At 38.2% G+C, this 22128-nt stretch overlaps 1 protein-coding gene across 5 annotated transcripts; it reads right to left on the minus strand.

Annotated features, from left to right (window-relative positions):
* Positions 1–377: 377 nt before the first annotated feature.
* LOC148123595 (uncharacterized) lies at positions 378–20422 on the minus strand. 5 transcript variants are annotated; one of them, XM_087919255.1, is made up of 5 exons: positions 20361–20422; positions 11309–12432; positions 6544–6707; positions 4372–4501; positions 378–671 (listed from the first exon to the last, which is right to left on the minus strand). In XM_087919255.1, the coding sequence occupies exons 3-5, from the start codon at positions 6668–6670 to the stop codon at positions 458–460; spliced, it is 471 nt and encodes a 156-aa protein (XP_087775381.1). In that variant the 5' UTR covers positions 6671–6707; positions 11309–12432; positions 20361–20422; the 3' UTR covers positions 378–457. The 5 variants fall into 5 exon arrangements, with proteins under 5 accessions (XP_087775381.1, XP_087775383.1, XP_087775382.1 ...); XM_087919257.1 differs by lacking the exon at positions 20361–20422 and adding an exon at positions 19537–19736 and having other exon boundaries at positions 6544–6670; XM_087919256.1 differs by lacking the exon at positions 20361–20422 and adding an exon at positions 19537–19734 and having other exon boundaries at positions 6544–6673.
* Positions 20423–22128: the final 1706 nt, after the last annotated feature.

Consider the following 22128-nt stretch of genomic DNA (forward strand, 5'->3'; position numbering starts at 1 on the left):
AGAATACATTTCTTGCCATGAAACAGGAAGCAGGTTCAAAGCCCAACAGAGGGTATAAATCTCTCTCCCTCTCTCACCCATGTGCTCCATTTTGCCCAGGACTTCAAACCCCATGTGGTCCTGTCCATCATTAAACCATCCTTCCAAGCAGTCTCCATGTTTCCAATGTCTTTCTTCCCACTTGGAACTGAACCCAGATGGACATTTCTTCCAACATTGTGTTCTATAGAAATGGTGCTTCACTGAATTTAGAAATAGGATTGAAAACAACAGTTGAAGAGGAAGAAGGAATTATTTTTTTCAAATAGCAAGAAGTCACATGTTTAAGAAGCATTCGTGAGGAGAAGCATCTTCAGTGAATTAGCATTAAACCTATGTCGTTTTAACCAGGCTTTTATTGTGTGGTTTCTTAAAAATCTCAGGAATTTGCTAGTCTTCTTCCTTCATAAAAAACAATTTAATCCCTCTGAGCTCGCCTCCATGCATGTGTCCTCTTCTCTGGTAGTCTTTGCAGCTGGAGATTAGTAAACTTTTGACTCCTGGCCTTGTAACGGATAACAAACGGAGCCCTTTCTATTATCCTAAGCCTCTCATTCAGTTCTGCTAATCTTGACTTTATTGAATTCACTTGTTTCAGGAGATTATCAATTGCTTCTGAAGCAGGGCGGAGGCTGCAGATTTAAAAAAAGTGTCATGAGGTGATGTACAGATCAGTATTCAACAGAAACCATAGCAATCTATTGACAAGCAATGGCATACTGCAATGAATCATATGCCATAGTTTATGATAAAGTATCAACAAATTCAGGGCAGCCTTTCCCTTCCTGGAATTCTTCAAATATGGCAGACTGCAATTTCTGCCATTCCTAGCCAGCATGGCACTGACAGTTTAGACAGGGAGATGTAATTCAACTCCTCTGGATAACTAGTTAGCTTTTGACAGGAAAACACATCCAGTTTTGCTAGTTGGATGAACCAGATTTCCTCTGAGATCCACCAAAGCTTACACTGGTTGGGTTTTTTTATGTGTTCCAGATTTAGATATACTTTACCACAGAGGAAGCAACAGAATCTTTTGACAGGTGGGGCACATTGAATATTAAACTTGCTTTAAAACAGGGGTGTCAAACTCACTTTGTCATAGCGGTGTCATGTGAGGTATCAGGACTTTTCCCTCCTTCGCTAAACTGGGCAGGGATACGGCCACCACATGACCTATCTGGTCTGCAGGCCGCAAGTTTGACAGCCCTGCTTTAAAAGCATAACATAGATGGATATTTAAAATATTACAGGTTAATATGCAGTTGTATGCTAGCCTGGAAAATGCTTTGATACCAAAGCAGAAGATACATTGACTGACAGAAAATAAAATCCCTAAATAATATTATTTACATGAATAATGCATGACTCTGACTAGGACATTTTACGAAGTAGCCTACAATCCAAATTCAGCATTAAAGATGTCTAAACTGCCAACAGTGCAAAATACCTGAATACTGCAGAGATATGTCATGAACTGCAGATACATATATTGGCATAAATTGTTAGGGTTTGAATCTCATGATGTTAAAATAGACCACATTATCCTTCATATGGTTGGCATTAGTCATCAGAAACAAATATGCATTCTAAAATTAATAACTGATAGAGGATCGTTTGAATATTAAAGTGCTTCATATATGTTATTTCAGAAACCCTTATTACATAGACTAATGGTATTTTATTTATTTGATACTCATCTTAGAGAACAAGCAAAGAGAAACAATTATGTTGATATTTTTCTATGGATCATAATTTGCTTGAATTCTGAAGTACTGTCTGATAAAAGGATTTTTTTAAACGGTTTATTTTACTTGTGTTTATATAAATGCCTGCCTACTGATTTCAGTCAGCCCAGGTAATGATCTATCCAGTGTCTGTGTGCATGGCTATATGAAAGAAAAAGAAAGAGAGGGAGAGGGAGAGACAGAGACTCATGCTGAATGCATCTTTAATCTTTGGAAAATGGATTAGGATAGGCATTTTATTATGTATTTAGCATGACATTTAAAATCCTTTTGGGGACTCCTGTACACTTAGCTACCACTTTGCATTTACTTTAAGAGCATATTTTACACAGGGGAGCATTTCATGCTCACAACTGGCACCATTGAAACATTATAAGCAAATAGCTCTCATCTTTTTCTAACATTAAAAATTCCATCCTTGTTATTTAAAAAGAGGTAAGTGCAATAATCTATTTGTTGTCAATGGGAATCAGTCCTCCTCTTGCACCTCCTCTCTCATATAATCTTTATCCAATTCTACACACCCCACCCCACTCTCTCTGATTCTATTTTTCTCAGTTTTGTTCAGCTACTTTTGAATGATGAACAGCAATCTCTTGCTTTCTGGTGGACAGACAATCCCTTATCTCTTGACCTTTACTAATCTAACTTATTTGTTAAACTGAAGCATTACTATCTAAGCCAGGTTAGATTTATCTATAGGAAATGCAGCCTGATCCTTCCCACATTTACTTGGAAGTCAGCTGAACTATCTTGCTTCTTCAGTCCTGCTCAGACTTTTGCCTGTTCTCTTGTAGGCAAATCTTATAGGTGCCAGCATAATTCTAAAACCCCATTTACACATTTCTATAATGGCATTATATTTGCTGTTTTTATTTCTAGAAAACAGACACACATGAATGCACACACTAACTATAGAGTATGTGGCTCCAGCCAGGGATGGGATTCTAATTTTTTAACAACTCGTTCTGTGGGCGTGGCTTAGTTTGTGGCTATGGCTTGGTGGTCATGTTATTGGCTGGGTGTGGCCAATTCAATATCACTCACATCGAGGCATGCATCTCCTCACCTGGCCTTTCATGACTGTGGGGATGCTACAACAGTTGTAAGTGTGAAAAATGGTCATAAATCACTTTTTTCAGTGCCATTGTAACTTTGAATGGTCACTCCACACAAGGAAAGTTCCAGCAGAGGAGGGGGAAAAAATTCCAGTGACGTTCCTGAGACAGGAAGTCTAGTCCTGCCAAGAATGTAATAAGGGTTAACGGAGAGGCAGTTTCTGTAAGCAACACCAGAATGTTTCCTTCCTGCCTTCCTTACAGGATTAGGCCAATAATTTCTTCTAACAACCGGTTCTCCAAACTGCTTAGAATATTAATAACCGGTTCTAGCGAATAGGTATGAACTGGTAGAATCCCACCCCTGGTTCCAGCAGAAGACATGATAATTGATGGCTCATTTTGTCCTCATGGAAGTATAATACATACAAGTGAAATGAATCTCAAGCAAGTGGAAAGTGAAACAACCCCCCACCCAATTTCTGACATACCATGGAGTCTCTTAGAGCCTTGGGTGTTCAATGGCAAGAAAAGTCTGGAGCTGCAGTTCAGCAGCAATAGGTGCGACCTACAGTATCTCCACATCTATGTTAATCTACCGTGTTTCTCCAACAATACGACCTCTCCCAATAGGAAGACCTAGCAAGTTTTCTAGGCATAAAATGAAATTAAGACCCTCCCCCCAAATTTAGGCCTATTTTAAAACATGTGAAATGGGGGGAAGGGCGGGGGGACTTGCCTTTAGGAGCGCCCCACGGGCAGCAATTCCTCGCCACCAGCTGCTCCTAATGGGCGATCATGGCAGAGTGCGGAGAGCTCCCTACTCCTGCCAAGGACCTTTGCTGCAGACCCAAGACCTTCAGCACCTGCCGCTGTTGATTTCCCTTCTGCCCATGCTGCTGCCGCGTTTGGAGCTGCCACTGCGTTTGGAGCTGCTGCTTCTGCGTTTGGAACACCACCGCTGTTTGGAGCACTGCCGCTGTTTGGAGTTGCCATGTCCGCATTTGGAGCTGCTGCCACGTTTGGAGCACTGCCACTGTTTGGAGTACCACTGCCATTTGGAGCACCGCCACCACTTCAAACACAGCTGCATCTCCAAATGCGGAAGTGGCAGCTCCAAACATGACGGCGGTGCTCCAAATGGTGGCAGCACTCCAAATGGCAGCAGCACTCCAAACACGGAAGCGGCAGCTCCAAACGTGGTGGTGGAATGGGCAGAAGGGAAAGCAACAGCGGCGGGTGCCAAAGGTCTTGGGTCTGCAGCAAAGGTGTTTGGTGGGAGTAGGGAGCTCTCTGTGCTTCGCCATGATTACCCGTTAGGAGCAGCTGGTGGTGAGGCTGCCCGCGGGGCGCTCTAGATGAGGATGCAAGGGGGTAATTAAGTCACCCCCGAAAAGACAGCCTACCCGTTTTTTCGGGGCTCCAAAAAATATAAGACCTGGCCTTATTTTATGAGAAACACAGTAGTCTTTCCTACAGAAGGACAGATTATACAGAAAGATGAACTGCCTTTCTCTTATTCTTACCTAGACAGTTCTGGCAGCAGAGTGTCAGGGTGACTCAACAAAGAGAACTTTATTTGCCAAAAGATGCTGTTCCCCCACTTCTCCAACAGGCGTGTGATGCTCTTGGTTCCTTGAACGTTGACCTTGTCAGCTACAGAACCAAAATTGATATGATGGTGCAGGGAAAAACAAAGACTTGGAAACAAAATAGTTTTCTTATCAACTATCGATACAAAGCTACCTTTATGAATTAATAACAGCTTTAAATAGTGTAACCTGCAATAAAGGTACATTTTATTCAAGTCCTGCTTATGGCCAGTACTGGGAGGGTGATAAAAGAGAATATTTGTAGCTCAGAGTTGAAATTAGGGGGTTTTGGTGCTCTCTGAGCTTGCTTGTTTTCTTGCAGACATTTGATTACCCAAATTAGCACCATGATGTTACCTAGTTTGGCAATGAAATGTCTGCAAGAAAACAAGCAGGCAACAGAGAGCACCAGGGCCCCTCACTAGGAGGGGAGGCAGGGAGAGAAAGGAGAATGCTAGATGAGACCTACTCCATTAAGATTTTCTTCATACATATGCGCAAGACTGCTTTCAGTTTTCTAAGATTAGTTTTTAGACTTTTTAGAAATGTGACTGGCTGATCCATTATCCACAGCTTCTCTTCTGTACTCCTGCAGACTGACTAGTTTGCACTGCTGGCTTCTGGGAACAAGAGTTCCTGCCAATTTGTTTCTTTGTAGCTTTCTCCCAACACTTAGGTTTTTATCTTTAGTGCACCAGTGTGTTCCAGCACTCTTATCTCAATGTCTGCATAAAACTTGGAAAAGCTGGCCAACTGAGATAGGGTTTCTATGGAGACAACTGTTCTTGGGTTTAAGCTTTTGAATAAGTAGGGGAACTGTCTATGCTTCATTGCTGGAGATGTGTTTACACATTTCAAAGAATAAAAATGAAGAGAATAAAAGTCCTGATTGGATATTTTCAAAAGTGCTACATAAGCATAGATAGGAATGTCCAAACCTCTAACTTTACAAACTTATCTAGTATTTTACTAAGATGTAGCTATTCAGTGGGGATTATACTAAATGAATCTGACAGATTTTGCCTAAAATAGATCCCAGTAATAATTGCACTGACAATACAAACTGGAGTAATTTTTGTTTGTCCGGTTGCAAGATATTGAGGATATCTAATATTTCAGAAAAGCAATGGCAATCTATTGAGGAAAGACAACTGTTTCAGGGTTAAAAATGCAGGGGCAGTGGCTTAACTATTGTAATTATTTTATGAAAACTTTCAATATAGCAGGAAAATAGTGATGAGAATATAAATAGTGATGTTTGGATTCCCCTCCCCCACCTATTTGATAAAGCTTAATTCACAGATTATTTCAAAGGAAAAATGTTGGTCGCTGATGTAGCTTTTTTATACTTATTTTATAAGGGGCCCAGCGATTGAGTAAATTCCCCTCCATTTATTTTTCCCAAGTCTGCAACCAGCTTTCCTTTATTTCTAAAGGACGATATAATGAAATTATTTTTCATTGTGGTCTAATGAGCATGAGATATGCTGTTGAGAAATTTTACAGTTTACTTATTTCTCATGGAGTACTTCAAAGAAATTAATCACCAGTATTTTATAGAGAATTTTGAAAGATATGTGCTCTTCCAATTTTTATATTACATTCTTGAGTTGTGCAAATCAAGTTAAATCTCACCAGAATGATGGCTCTCTGAATTGGATTGTTGTATTCAGTTGATTCAATCTGAAAAGATCTGATCTGGGAAAAGCTTTTCTGTATAGGAGAAATGGTCATTAAATTGGCAGATAAATTCAAATTGATTCATCTGTTTTATTGGATCTGATTATGTGATTTGAAAAACTGATTGAATTTAGAAATTATATTGTTACTTCATATTATATTATCATAATACCAGCTGTACCGATATATGGATAACATTTTCATCTTCCATTTGTTTGTAGTTTAGTGCTCTGTACTCATTGTAAAAATAAAGGAGTCATTCAGTACCTTACAAAAACATTCATGTTTGTATTAATACAGAACCATATGTGCTCATGAAATCTTTAGAGGGTTAAACAGGCAAACATAGATAGCCTTCCTCCCTCAAGAATGTGACTCATCTGATGTTCCACAACTGCTGTATTCTTGCCTAATTGCACCGCTTACCTCCGTCTCTGTAGTCCCATTCCTGAATCTGATCCAGAAACTCCTTCTGACAAAGGCTATTGGGCAGGAAGTGGAGCAAGAGAAGAAGTGGGAGAGCACCTATGATGAGCTTGGTCAGAACCTTCATCTTCTAGGTCAAGAAAATATAATCCAATTCTGAGTTTCTTTTAAAAAGAGAAAAACAAAAGCTAATTCAAAGAAGCAGAAATAACACAATATAAGTTAAACGTCTATGGAGATTCTCAGTCTTCCAGGTCATGGTTGTCCCAAAAGTGCTTTTTCAAGAGGCAACTAGACTTTCTTGTTTTTCTTTGAAGATGTTTCTGAAGAAGTTTCTTGGATGAGAAGCAAAACATCTTCAAAGAAAAATCAGAAAGTCCAGTTGCCTCTTGAAAAAGCACTTTTGGAACAACAGAATATAAGTCCTTGCTGTGGTTATAGTGTTATATTCTACACATGATGAATTATATCTTTGGACATTTTTTTACCTTTGGAAAAAATAGCAGGTTGTAGAGATCACTAAAGAGAGAATGAATGAAACTCCCTTAAAACCTGCTATATGATGCCAAATGTAATTTTCCCAGCCCCATAATTTTGCCCAATTTCGTGAAATTTGATCTTATTGGATAAAGATCATTAGACAATTGACATATTAGTAACATAGTGACTCCATTTGTTCTGTTAGTTTTCACAAATATCGCTTTAAGGAAAGATAATGTGGCTCATGTATGCAAGTCTTCCCATTCCTTAACTTCCTTGGAACCAATGCAACAATCTGTGCCCTAATAAGGAACTAATACAATTGCAAGGGAAGGTTAATCCTTCCCCATTTCTTCTCAATTGGCACAATTATTAGATTAGAAGGCTAAGTGCCACCTATCTCTAATCCTATCCTGCTTTTCTGGTTCACTGCAATGAACCAAGGACTAGACTCTGAAAGAAGTGGAAGAAGTCAATTCATTTCAAGATCAGGACATTCTTAAGCACCGAACTATACTGTACTTGTAAATACCAGATGATCTTTTGCTGTTTTTCCTCCAATGGATTAGCATAATTGTGTGAAAATGGCTACTCATCGTTATTGCATCTCACATTTGATTTTTGTTGAGCTGGGTGTACAGCTGATCACAATTGGTAGCAATACCCCAGTCAGCCTTAGCCGCCTTGAAAATGCTGAGCAGGTGATTATAATTAAATAAGAATTACAAAGAATTTCCCAGACTTTAGTCCAGGGGTGTCCAACCTTGACAACTTTAAGACTTGTGGACTTCAACTCCCAGAATCTCTGGGAGCTGAAGTCCACAAGTCTTAAAGTTGCCAAGGTTGGACACCCCTGCTTTAGGCCATATTGGGAAGTTAGGAAACCATCCAAGGCAATGCCAATCCACTTCTGTGTTAGTGCTAAAACAGGTGGAAGGCCATCTGTGTATCTTATGTAGGTTCCATGAATTGAACTGTGACAGAGTTTGCATTATATGGATATCTGATGATTGCTATAATGAGAGCTTCTAGCAGTCAGTAAGCAGTTGTGCTAATTCTGTTAGTTCTGTTAAATTGCAGAGGATTAAAAGAAATCTCAGTACTCTCAGGATTACTGGTAATAATTCACAAGGTTTTTATCATTATAAACTAAGTTCTCATATGAGAAATGAAAAAGTAGATATTTCATGTAGAATGCATGTGTCAATTACTTATGCTAAGCTTGTAAAAACTTAAATTATCCTTCCAATTAAGTATGATTTGCATTACTTAATGACCTAGAAATCATCAAAACCTCTCTTCTGAATACTCTTAGGAATTATTGGGAATTGATTCAAATATGACCAAAGATGCACACTTTACCAGATTGGGGACTGCAGCGATAGTTTAAGAAGAGTTAATACTCAATGGAACATTAACATTTATTTCATGCTTTCCCATCCAACAAGTACATGGTGGAAGTTTCACAGTTTTTAGATTGATGATGTTACTCCTTTCTGGTAATATGACATTACAGAAAAGAAGTGAGTAAAAAAAACGTTTTGGAAATTTGGTTATTGACAAGTGCTTAAGTATGCAATGTATCTTTGATCTTAATGTCAGAGTTTTAGGCAGGTTAAGTGAAAGCAGGTACCATGATCTCTGAAATAAAATGTGCACAGTGGCTTACAAGTTTCACCCCAAATGATGTTGGTAACATCATACAGGAGGAGTTATATAGCAATATTTTTGTCACACAAAGATTTGTGAACATTTCTCTCCTGTGGAATATGGACAGGCTCACTGATTTTCTACAAACTGCTGAAGATTTTTCTTAATCCATTTGTTGAACAGCACTATATATCACTAATATTATCCTTAGTGACTTTCTCTGCCAATTCTTATTAATAATTGAAAATTCTTCTTTCTAAATAAACTGCTACTCCTTTTTATATTAAATTGGTAATGAAAATGCTTGATCATTTTCTCCCAGCAGAGACAGATCAAAGTTTATTATAGCAAAAGGCTGAAATTGTAGCATAAATCTCATAGGTCAAATAAATGAAAGTGGAGGCAATCTAGCAGCTCCCATCCCTTTACTGATTCACTCCTATGAGATAAAATATTTCAAATCTTTCTCCGTTGAGGATATAAAAGGCAGAAATAATCTTCCTTGTATCTGGGGAAAAAACTATCTTCGTGACTGTAGATTCTATAAAATGTAAATGGTAAACCTTCAAATAGAAATTTCACTTATTACATTTTCAGGGCCTTATGAGACCAATCTTCCTCTCAAATCTCTTCGTAACAATACACTTTCAATTTCTATTGATTATAATATCCCATCATATCTGGTTAAGTAGTTGCATTTGGATTACTATGGTATTTTCCTTCTTTACTATTTATAATTTAAAATTGAAGACTTTAAAAAATGTATTTGTCATATTTTGCAGTCTTGCAGATTTCCAGATTCACTTTCATCATTTCTTTCACATCTTGTAGATCCAATCTCACTTCTGCAAATAGTTCTCCCATTTTTAGGCTGCTCCTTTTTTCCTGCTTTCCTTGATAATTATACAATCCAAACGTCCAGTAAGTTGTTTCAACCAGCATCTTTTATATTTAATTTCGACAATCATTAGTCCATTAGTCCTTGTTTCCAGGTTCCTTCTATTGGTTTTTCCAAAGACACCGGATAGTTCCAAAGCAATTTCTTCAGATGTCTTCCCCTTGTAATATTCTAATATTTCACTTTTCAGAGTTTTTCAGGGTTTTTATTTTATTATAATGAAGTTCCTCTTATTTTCTTTTAAGTTATAAGTCAATTTTAAAAGGACCAGACACTTCAAAAAGTCACTGAATTTTTTCCTGTACCATTAGGTGATGCTCTCAGTTCTGTTTCCACATTCCACTCTTTCTTTCACTTCTTCCTCTTTTTTTAGATAAAACTTTTGTTAATTTTGCCAATTCCAATTATTAGCTGTTATTTCTTTTCAACACATTCTATTCCAGCATTTACTTATGTCTATTTAAGTGCCAAAAATCCAATAATTATCCAATTTAAATTCTAAGCCTTTTGTGTTCAAATATTTTCCTCTAGATTTTCACCTCCAAATTAATTCTTTCAATATTCAAAGCCAATTGTATAAGTTCTAATTTCCTTTTCTCTCTCTCTCTCTGGTCGCCGCTTCAATACACTTTCACAAAACAGTTCTTTATTCCTTAATTCTGGGGTACCTTAATATCCATATCCAAATATCCAATATCCAATCTTCACATCTCCAGGACATCTCTTAGTTTCCAGGACTGCTTCCCGTCTTTGTGTAACATGGCATTTCCAAAGTTTCTTACTGTAAGATTTGTTCATTTTAAATATCATTGATGGACTGGTGTACCATCTATATAACATTTGGTACCAATTTTATATCAAATTATAAATTAATGTAATTTTTATATATTTAGTTCATTATCCTTCCTATTGTTATATTGTAACTGTGACTTTGAAATTTCAGTCTCTAGTTTATTTATTTCCTGGATCATTTTATTGAGATTTTTCATGCAGATTCCATGTTCCTACCATACCATAAGTCTGTCTTTGCAGCTTCAAATTTTCTTCTTGTTCCTGGAAGCCCAAAGGCTTTTATTCTAGCCACGCAACAATGGTGCTTTTTACTTTGCCTGCTACATTCACTGCTTCTTAGGCTAAAGGCCTATGCACATTTACTTAGGAGTGAATGTTATTTGATAGCTGCCTTATATTTATTATGTTTTTATTTTTAGATTTTGAAAAATGGATTTTTTAATATGAAGTGAAGAAAACGAAAAGGAAAATTAGATAAATTAAACTTAAATAAATAAATTAAATTCAGGTAAACAAAAGAAGCAATAAAATCAAGACAGATTCAACCCCACTTATAGCTTCTACAATTTATATATTATTGAATACATATTGTTAAGCAATAAGTTGCTTTGGAAGGAATAAATAAATGATGAAATGAGTTAAACTTTTATGATGTTGTCCTTCAGATATATCTCAAAAGAGGCATAGATATTTCATAGCATAGATAACCTATATATGTCCAGAATCTAAACTCTTACATGCACAAGATCTATTCAAAGATTTTCTCTCTCTCCAACCACTTGAACTACTGCCTCATTTGTAAAAAAACACACATACATTTTCACATTTTGGCAACTGGACTCATCCAGAGACCTGATAGAAATATTACAGGTCACATATCTTTTGTATATTGGACATTTACTTTATTCCTGGCTAGGAAAGCATGATAGTTTATGTAAAATTTACCTGGATTTCACAGGACAATGCTCTCAAGAAGTCTCTGTTTCCTTTTCTCTATCACAGGCACTCTTCTATGTTCAGCTGATAAGTGATGTATCCTATTATGTACTATCGTGATTTTTATTCCACATGTTTCTCCAAACTGTGTACAGAGCTTCCTCCAGTTTCTCCTTTCTCAGCTTCCCAATTTATCAATTCAAGCTAAACATATCTTCCCCATATAGGGGAATACCAGAGAACTGAAAATATAATTAACTGGCTTTTTTCAAAGCTACTTTTTCTGTCCAGTGTCTTCTGATTCATCTTTCTACTTCCCGTTATATCTCCACAATTATTTGGCAGCCCCAATGATGATATAACCCCGTTTGCTGTCCACAGTAGTTTCTACTACTCTGTTGTTTTCCTTTATGGAAGACAAAGTTTGTAGCCAACTGTGAATCTGTTCCCCAGGATGATCCTGCTGTTTGTCAAATTAATTCTTCGTTGATTACAACATTCGGGATATATTATGCCAAAACTTTTTTATGTCAAAGTAAATTAGGAAATGAAGGGCGTTTCTGTTTTTTTCTTTTTTCTTTTTTTGGTCATGCATTTCTTTACTCTCAAAGTTCCTGGATTGTCAAACTAAACAAAATCAGAATTACTCAACAGTTTCATAACAGCACAATCCTAAACATGTTTACTTAGGATTAAGTATTATGGAGTTCAGTGAAACTGCAATGAAAGAACTTCCAAAGAAATATGAAGAAGAACTAGTTTTTGTGTCTGAGCGTCTGTGTTCTTATTCATCTTTAAAAAGTGAACTGACAATTTAGTGATACCACAGAATAAGTCATATATCCTTCAAGGTAGACAAATTTAGAAAACAGGAGTTATTAGGAGTCTTTGAATGTACTTTGATATTGTTAAGGTATTGTAACAGAATCTTGAAAAATTGTCAAATATCCTCCCTACTTCAACTTATATCTAACCCAATTAAACTGGAGTAGTTTTGAGTTTCTTTTTGTGCTTTATTTTTCCAGGACTCCAATCAATTTTCTGCAATGTCTTGGCACTTCACTCCTTGGAGTCAAACCAACCTTCATGTTGCCTTCCCCATCAGAATTACCCTTCTCTCCCATGAGGCAGGTCTAGCAGAATAGAATTGGAATTGGAATTAGAATTAGAATTGAACAGAACAGAATAGGAATACTTTATTGGCCAAGTGTGATTGGACACAAGGAATTTGTCTTGGTGTAAATACTCTCAGTATACATAAAGAAAAGATACATTAGTTAAGAATCAAGAATCATAAGGTACAACATTTAATGATAGTCATAGGGTACAATCAACAATCAAATCATACTAGGAAACAGTCAATATAAATCGTAAGGATGCAAGCGACAAAGTTACAGTTGATACAGTCACAAGTGGGAGGTGATGGGTGATAAGGAGTGATGAGAAGATTAACAGTAATAGTAGTGCAGACTTTGTAATAGTTGAACAGTGTTGAGGGAATTATTTGTCTAGCAGAATGATGGCTTTCGGCAGCTAATCATGGTAAATGGAGAAGGCCAAGATGGAAAACTTAGATGAATTCAGAATGCCCACCCCACCCCTTATTGCCAACTAGAAAGACTAAGGTGGCAGGAAGCAACGTGTTCATTGTCTAGGGAGTCTAAAGTTCATAGAGTTGGTGCTTGCATGGATATTTCATATGGCATTGTTAGACCAACTGTGATGCATATGGGATCAGGGATAGCCCTTCCATTGAATTAACTATTCATTGCTCCTTGCATACAGAATTAAAAAAAACAATATTCCACCTTGTATTCCTGTGATGAATATGAGAGACAACTGCTCCTACCATTGGCTATCAGAACTTACTGATCAAAAGATACAACCTGAACACTCTGTCATCTTGTTTTAGTGTTTTGGCAATATTGCAATATATTTTCTCTGAGAGAAAGAGGAACATATAAATGACATTTGTGAAACAGTTGTCCGTCAGTCACAGAAGAAGGAGGTGAATCAATGTATAGGTCTCCTTATAGGTCATCAGTTCAAGCTTTAATTATGGGTTTGCTGTTGTGATAAGTAAAGCTTATCCAATTTATTTATTGGTGATCTTCCTGCCTTTAGCTTCTTTAGAATGCACTTTGAGGGGTGGAGTTGGCAACATTTTCAGATTTCAAGGTTGTGATAGATGGAAATGGACAGAAAATGTCAATACAGGTTTGCATGATAGCACATTTGCCAATTTATTTTGTGAGTTAGTAGTATAGGTGATGCAGAAATTGAAGGATAGAAATAGCACCTCCCTGATCTTATATTGAGCGAGAGACTATCCATTCTACAAGTGTTCCTGATTCCTCACTTGCACAAGATGGATGGCTCTCGTTAAAACATTCTTCATCTTATTATTGATATGCTGCTTTATTAGCAAATCTTTAATGAGGATACAATAATTCTCTTCAGCAGGGAGAATGTAAGGTGAGGTAAGAGGGCCTTTCTCCCTTCCACTGAAGCCTGGAGTAATAAAGGTCTTAAAGTAAAGTTCAGCATATCAGTTTGCACAAAAATGGAGATCTGGATGTCTGAATAATGGCTTGGATGAAAAGATACTCTAGTTCTCAAGGTATTTTGCTCTTGATTAGACATTTAAATTGGCATTCTTAGTTTACATGATCTGTTAAACAGGAATGATGCTTCTAAAGATGGAAATAGCCAGAACATTTTGGAGATCTCTAATCTTTCTAGGTGTCTGCATGGAATTATGGAATTAACTTTTAAAGGATCCATCAGATTTATAGAAATCTGATACCTCTAATAGTCTAAGATAAAAAGCATTTTTCCAATTTGGTATACTATTTGTTTTCACATTGGTGCTGTATCACAATCCTGACTTGAATTGAATATAAAGAAGGGATATCTGAAAAAAATCTGAATATCATTCAGATAAATTACTGCACAATTGTCCAAAATATCAGAAAATAACTCACTCATGAATCTGGAGAATATGACAGGGCAGGTAAGTACACCACAGGGCATTACTATGCATTCAAATTTGTCACAATAGCTGTCATGATAAATATCCATATCCCCTTTTCATTCAAATGACTTTATAAGATCTTTCAATTTAATGAAAATGCATGTATAGGAGAAGGAGTGGCAGAACGTGGGAGAAGTTAAAAGAGGGATCAGTCTAGAATCCCTTCGTAGCCACAAGCAAATTACACCCCATCTCTCTTGAATTCCATTGACCCTTATCTAACCCCAACCAGATATTAACAATTAGTTGAGAAGATTCTTGTACATAGGCATGATTAAATCAGTTTAATTGGATCTTCATGTGTGGACCTGATCTTTTATACGTGACAACTTTCTTCTGAGGTAATCCAGCAACAAATGGTGGATAATGGGCCCTAATAATCAAAGAGGTTAGAAGTCCATCATGAACAGTTCTCATAGAAAAATAATCTGTTTAGTTAAAAATATGTGCAGGTGCAAGAAAGAAAGAATTTTTTTTTTGTCAGACTAATACAAAAATTATTTTAAAGTAGTTAATTTCTGAATAGTCATGGAATATTGCCTGTTGACTGGGACACAGGGTCCAAGTACGCATATCACACCCATTCAACAAATATGTCCACCTGAAAACCCTGCGTTCTAAGCAGAAATGCTGGAAGAATAGAGAAGACTTAGAACCTTCCTTTTTATTCTTACAATCTGCTTTATATTTCTGGGCTCCTGGCTACCATTTGGCAGAATGAGAACCAAACAACCTTGATCAGAATTTCTTAAGAAAAAAACCACGATTTCCCTGGGTTTCTCAATCTTGCTTCAGACAGCTAAGTTCATGCTGCCATTTGTAGACATGTTTGGCTATTGGGAGGTACATATTTTTCTGGAGACTGTTCCCAATACAATCAATCTTTCCAATTGCTCACTACTGAACTAATGGATGAGGTTACAGGGACACTGTGATGAGCTTCCAAAGCAGTCTGCAAGAGCCACAAGTATTAAGCCAGAGGATCTAGTATTAAAAAAATAATGTATAATATCAGATTTGTAATAAAAGGAGCTTTCAAAGCCATGATTGTCAAAATGTGTTCCCTGGCTTAATGGGAAACAGCAATTCTTGCTGCCAAAAAAACCCCAAGAAAAACAAACAGTTTTAAGAGATGTCCAAACAATAATCTATGTCACATGTTTCTTACAGTTGTTTTCATTTTAGAAGGGCAAACATATTGCAGTTTCTTTCATCACCATTTAGCAAACCAACATTCCTGGAAACATTTAAAACCTGAACAAGTAAAATAAGGTGTACTTAATAAAGCTGCGATGGCAGATGGTTTCATACTGAATAGCAATTTCTATGCTTCTAAAATTTACCTATGTAAAACACCGTTAAGAAATATGTACTTTGAAATAACACTGGCTAGAGGCATGGCTAAAAGCACAGAAAAGAATAATTAACAATAATGTTTAGATAGCTTTTCATTAACCTGTATGGTTTTTTTTTTCAATGAATGAATTGGATTATATTGGGGAGATATTCATGCCATCATTTTATCTAATGTACAGTATCTTGGGTTCACAGGGGTGGCTTCAAAAATTTCAGCAACCAGTTGTCTGCCTGGTTGCTGGGGGGGGGATGGCATGGTGGGCGTGGCCTAGTCGGCCTCCTGCACCATAGCGGGAGGTGGGCGTTTTTGCCCTCCCCAGGCTCCAGAGGCTTTCCTTGAGCCTCTGGGAGGGTGAAAACAGCCTCCCCAAGCTCCGGAGGCCCTCTGGAGGCCAGAAACGGGCCTGTTTCCAGCCTTCTGGAACTTCTGGGAGGCCCATTTTTTGTCCTTCCTGAGCCTCCACATGGACCCTGTACTTACCCGGCATCCAAAACAGACCACAGGGGGACTCCTAGGAGGGGCAGGGTGGGTATGGCCAGCCAGGGGTTGGCTTTACCGGTTCACCGAACCGGTAATTAAACAAGATAAAATTAGATACCGCCCAAATGGGGACAATCAGTAGCAGCCCACCCCTGGCTGTTCGTAAATTAAACATAATCTTTTCTTGGGACCTAATCTCCAAATCATTAGCCAGCTGGCAAAATTTTCAGACTGCAGAAGTTCTTTCTCAAGATTGGATAGATATTATTTCAAACAGAGTTCTCTATGGGAAACAATTAGTCCACATTTTGCAAATAAAAAAATGAAAAGTCCTTTGATTCAGATTTTTCTATGCTTCATTTATTGATATAATTTATTAAGAATAATATACAATATTCACACACTCTTGGTTTTGTGTGGGAGCTATCACTATACTGAGGCAGTGAAACTAGAGAAAAATTTCATTGTTGCAACAAAAAGTCCAGGAAACTATTGAAAAACAATGTTTTAATTTAGAATCAATCTTTAAACAAACAAATCATTCCTATGTCTTTTAAAAATGACTTTAAGGTGCAGAGATAATAAGTCTTGTGATATCTTAATAACTCACACAAACTTTTCTGCATAAAGAAAGATCCAGGAACATTTTGTTATAAAAATAAACATCTCTGGGTGAGATGGGTAGCATCCAAGTTAAATAAATAAATAAACATTATTTAGAAATAGAATTTACAATATTCTGTACATTTTAACAAGGGCAGTTTCATATGACAATATTGACTTTTACAGTGACCAATCACACTGGGATATTAATGCCTGCCAATCTGCCACCCACCACCACCACATTCACCTTATTACACCCCAAATCCTCATACACTCTCACTGTGGGTGAACAAGGGAGTAAATCATCACTAACTAGGGCAGTAAGGAGGGTTGCCATTGTACTTCTCCACTTCCCTCCTGGAGGTAGTTTAGATGCTTTGCTTTGCCCCCATTCCACATAATCCACTCCAACTACAGCTAAAGTCTTTCCTCATCTACTTCCCTTTTCTTAATGCAGTCTTTGGACACACGTTGCTATAAGATAGCAAAGATGGTCTATGATCCTGTCTGCTTTAGTTCCTTTGCCCCCGGAGAAAGATGGCTGCTGCTCAGAATAATGGGCTCCATGGTAGTTGTAAAAACTCAGGCCAGCCTCCAACTGAACTACCAGTCTGAGTGCTCTCCTGCTGCCTTTCACTTTTGACACCTGGGTCCCCAGGTCTTCTGCAACATTTCCCTGGTTCTTCACCACTCCTATAGCTGAGCAGGACAACACAGTTCCCCACCTCCCCAAAAGATATCAGTTGCAGTCAAGTCATTATTGCCGCTTCAGCCAGATAAAGATTTTCACTGACTCCACTGCAGTCAAAATGCAGCTAAACTCCATGAGGCTATTGTTAAGCATCTCTATTCCCCTGAACTACTGATTGGTTATGTTGTTGTGCTATCATTATGCCACCAGTTCCTCAGTCGGCCTGATCCACATCATCTTGTCGGGCTTTGGTGTCTTTCTTGGTTGCTGATCCATCTGATTCTGCTCAATCATCCTGGAACTTCTCAATGTTGCTATCCTGGGTTTGCTAATCCATAACCTTGTGGCTCTATGGAAAGCTATCGAAGCAGTAGTTGCAACAGAAAGAAATGAACCCTTTCCTGCCAGAGAGCAGCAAATGCTCTGGGAACAGAACGGTTGTTCTCTGCAATAGCTACTGGAGCCTCTCCAGGTCTTATCAGTGGTAGAAACAGAGGTTGAGACCATCCATACCCACTCAAGTGTCCACACAGCTCATTTCAAATGCTTTAACCACAAACTCCCTTATGTTGATACCATCTCTATTCTATCCTGACACTGTTATGAAAAAGAAAGTTTCTTTTGAGCAGGTCAGATCACTATTGTACTATTTTTCCAGAGAGCTAAAAAAAAAAAAGAATAATTTGCAAGGCCAGCCAAGCTGTTAATATAGATATATCTTCTCTCTCTCTCTCTCTCTCTTTTCTTTTTCTTTCTTTCTTTCTTTCTTTCTTTCTTTCTTTCTTTCTTTCTTTCTTTCTTTCTTTCTTTCTTTCTCTCTCTCTCTCTCTCTCTCTCTCTCTCTCTCTCTCTTTCTTTCTTTCTTTCTCTTTCTTTCTTTCCTTCCTTCCTTCCTTCCTTCCTTCCTTCCTTCCTTCCTTCCTTCCTTCCTTCCTTTCTTTCTTTCTTTCTTTCTTTCTTTCTTTCTTTCTTTCTTTCTTTCTTTCTTTCTTTCTTTCTTCCTTTCTATTAATATTATTTATACTATATATATAAAAGCAAAATACCACTCATGCATCAACACAAAATCTCCAGAACCAAAAAGCCTACAAACTTGAAATTTGGCACGTATGTTCCTCTTGGCTTCTAGGTGCTCACTAAGAAAGGATTTTTCAAAATGACGACCATTAGTATTTAGTATATTATCATTAACACACTCTGATGCTAAGGAGTTCTACTCCCCCTCCCCACCTGAAAAAATCTGTTCCAAACGCAAAACACAAGCAGAGGAGAAGAGTTTCAGTTTCAGCATTAGTTACACAGCCCTAAGCAGCTTTAGTAGAGAACAGTTAATCTAAGCCATGCCCGGGCTCCTTGCTGTCTCCTTGCTCCCACAGCAAATACTGTTTCAGTTTCCAAACAGCCCTCAACCCTCACACACTGTCAGGACGCTAGCCAGATGAATATTGATGGATGTTGGTAGGCAGAGGCACAAATTTTTCCCCCTTATTTTCCTCCCCAAAAACTAAGCCCGACCACATAGTTTCGTAGCAAAGCATGGGTATCGAGCTAGCTTATAATAATGCAACATTTCCATCCAAGACATAATATTAGGATAGAAACTTGTTAAAGAGAGATGCAACCTAGAAATAAGGATAAATTTTCTGACAGTGAGAACACTCAGTGAAATAGGTTGCCTCCCAGGGAACTGAGTGCTTCCATCACTGGAGGTTTTCAAAAATAGATTGGATAACCATTTGACAGGAATGATATAAGATTTCCTGCCTTGAGCAGGAGGTTGGATTAGGAGACCCCCAAAGGGCCTCCCAGCCCTATGATTTTATGTTTACATATTCATTGACTTGCATGCACTAAAGTTTTTTTTGAATGTATTACAATGTCATTTATCTTTGAAAAGGCATTTTGTGATCCAATTATCACACATAATACTCCCATGGATTCTTTCAGATCACCCCCATCTTTCTTCTGTAGGCTGCAGAGGTTCTTAGCTGGAGCCAAAGTCCACCTTGGCTGCAAATCAAAATTGTGTTGAATATTGAGGCATTAATGTTTATATATCTGGGACTACAAACCTTGACGGTGCTATTTGCAAAATCGAAAATGTTGGTGCCAAGAAGAGATGTGCCATAATTCCCCTAGAAAGGACAAGCAACGCATTCCAGGGCTAGAAAAACATTCTGATCCCGGACATACTATAAGCGGAAACGCTAATGGGAGTATCCTGATCGGAAAGTTCGTTTTCATTCTCCGATCCTTGAGCGACTTTTGGCTAGGGAGCAAAGCACTTGGAAGGCGCTTCCTCTGAAGACGCCTGCTAATGACCATTTCCCGAACGTTTGAAACATAAGCAACCTTTCCAGCCAACCTCCCCTCATCCCCCATTAAAATACGGCTCCCCAAATGGGAGTTGTAGTCCTAGTTTATCAAGGGTAGAAGCGTTCTGTCTGGTCTGGCTTTTTCTGTCGGAAAGCAGGATAAAAAAATAACCAGACCGTGAAAGAAACAGCAAAACACTTGTTGACTCTCGTTCCTCCCAATGCCTCACAGCTGTCTCTAAGGAAGGGAACTTACAAACTGAAACCCTTTAATTGAAAAATGTGATTTACTATATTAGAATTGCCGAGGTCTGTGTGTGTGTGTGTGGGGGGGGGGAGGATGGGAGGGGCAGTAGAAGTAGTCCTGGCGCCAAACTATGCGCCAACCGAATGTTAATTATCTCCCAGAAGTCCAATATTCCAATATTAGCAAAGTTTGGCTCATCTCTTTAGTGCCCTAGCCGGAAAGGATCCTATAAAAAAACTGGTACCCAGCATTTTAGGGAAAGCTGAAGTGGATCTCTTGCATCATGTCATATGATCCACTCACTTAGAAAAACAAAATGCCTTACGCTGATTACCTTAAGGCGGTCTCAGCCGTAAATATATATACAGTTGCAAAGCTAATTACAAACGCAGACTGTCGGCTGTTTTCCCATCTACGTAATTTTCGTGCAAGCACGCTAAAGTTCATTAACACCTTAATGCCTGCCATCTGCAAAACTACACTTCCCAGGAGGCAGAAGAGTCGGGCGCATGCGCGTCTCCTGCCTCCAGCATGGCCACGGTGTTGTCACGGGCGCTGAAGCTGCCAGGTAGGGGTCTTGACTTGCAGCGCGCCAAACGCTGGTGGGAAATGCAGAGTGGGAAGGATGAGGATGACATCCCTGGAGTATGCAGGGCTGGGGCTTTTTAGACTCGGATTTCTCAGTCCGAGAACATCCGGGTCCCATCTGGAGAATAGACCCACCAACATCCTCCCCGAGTATATCCGGGTCCCAGCAGGTGCCCTTTATCTCTGACCATTATAGAGAAAAAAAAAAGATGAATGGATTGAAAAAATAAGGATAATTATTATAGGGAGTGGAGAGGCGAATGAGATAAATCGTGGCTATCTTTGTTAAGCGTTTGTGGATGCGCAGTAGAGGTGCGGAGACCACCCAGTTCTTTAGCGGGGAGGAAAGGTTAATCTTGATGGCAGAAGAAACTGAGGCAGTGCTGGTCCCAGGGGAAGTGATGGGGTGAAGCTTTGAGGTAGAGGAATGAGTAGTTATTGTTTTACTGTTGCAACAGAAAATAGGTCTGCCTGTTTGTGCAATCTTTGTTCCTAAGAGCAATTTGGATCAAAGTATTGCTAGCCAGCATTTTTGCAAATATTTACATTTCACGAGGAATAACGTGTTTTGGAAGTAAAGGAATTATTTGAGAACTCGACAGACAGTGAAAATGGGAGCCAGATACTTTCTGGCTATGATACAATGTTGCAGTCGCCTTCACTTTCATTCATGGAATTTTCAGGGAGGGTAAATAAGGCTTTTGGGTTTGGAATATTTTGTTTTGTTTCATCACGGAAAAGGCAGAGCAGATAGAATAATAATACAATCCTTGGTTTATTGGCTGTGGTACCAGCTGTCCATTTGGAATCTTTCCAGCTGTTAGTGAAAGTGCTGGGAAGGTTGTTGATTTAACTGAGTTTTTGTCATCTCTTTTAAACTTCAAGAGATATAACTATAATTAAAGTCTTATTTTAAGCTTTTCATGGTTGAGTGAGGCTGCATATCAAAGTGCGTGCAGAGGTCAACAAATAATAACTTTCTTGTACAGCTTGGTTTATCTTGTCCAGGATTTTCTGTTGGGCTAGTCTTAACCTTTAAGAGTGAAGTCATTTAGGTGAGATGGATGATATAGGAATATGATGAATAAACATGTTTGTCTTTTTTACATTTTAATAGGTTTAAAGCAGAGGTCCCTAAACTTGGCAGCTTTAAGATTTGTGGACTTCAATTCCCAAAATTCCTCAGCCAGCTTATCTTAGCTGGCTGAGGAATTCTGTGAGTTAAAGTCCACAAGTCTTCAAGTTGCCAAGTTTGGGGACCCCTGGTTTAAAGGCTGTAACCTTGTGTAAAGATGCAGAGAAACATCTTTAGAGAGAATTGAACAGTGAGAACTGTGAGCTATGCACTCTTGAGTGAATTGGGAAATTCTGAAAAATTAATTGAAACATTCCAGTTAAATGCAGATTGAACAATTGCACTATGGTACCTAATTTGATTTGGTGAGTTAGAGCCTGAGAAATTCCAGACAAAAATGAGAAAGTACACCTAAGAAGCTATTTTTTTCTTCTGAAAC

Source organism: Pseudonaja textilis, unplaced genomic scaffold (genome assembly GCF_049901715.1).
Source record: "Pseudonaja textilis isolate UNSWEBS1 unplaced genomic scaffold, rPseTex1.2 PTEXSCF83, whole genome shotgun sequence".
NCBI lineage: Eukaryota > Metazoa > Chordata > Lepidosauria > Squamata > Elapidae > Pseudonaja > Pseudonaja textilis.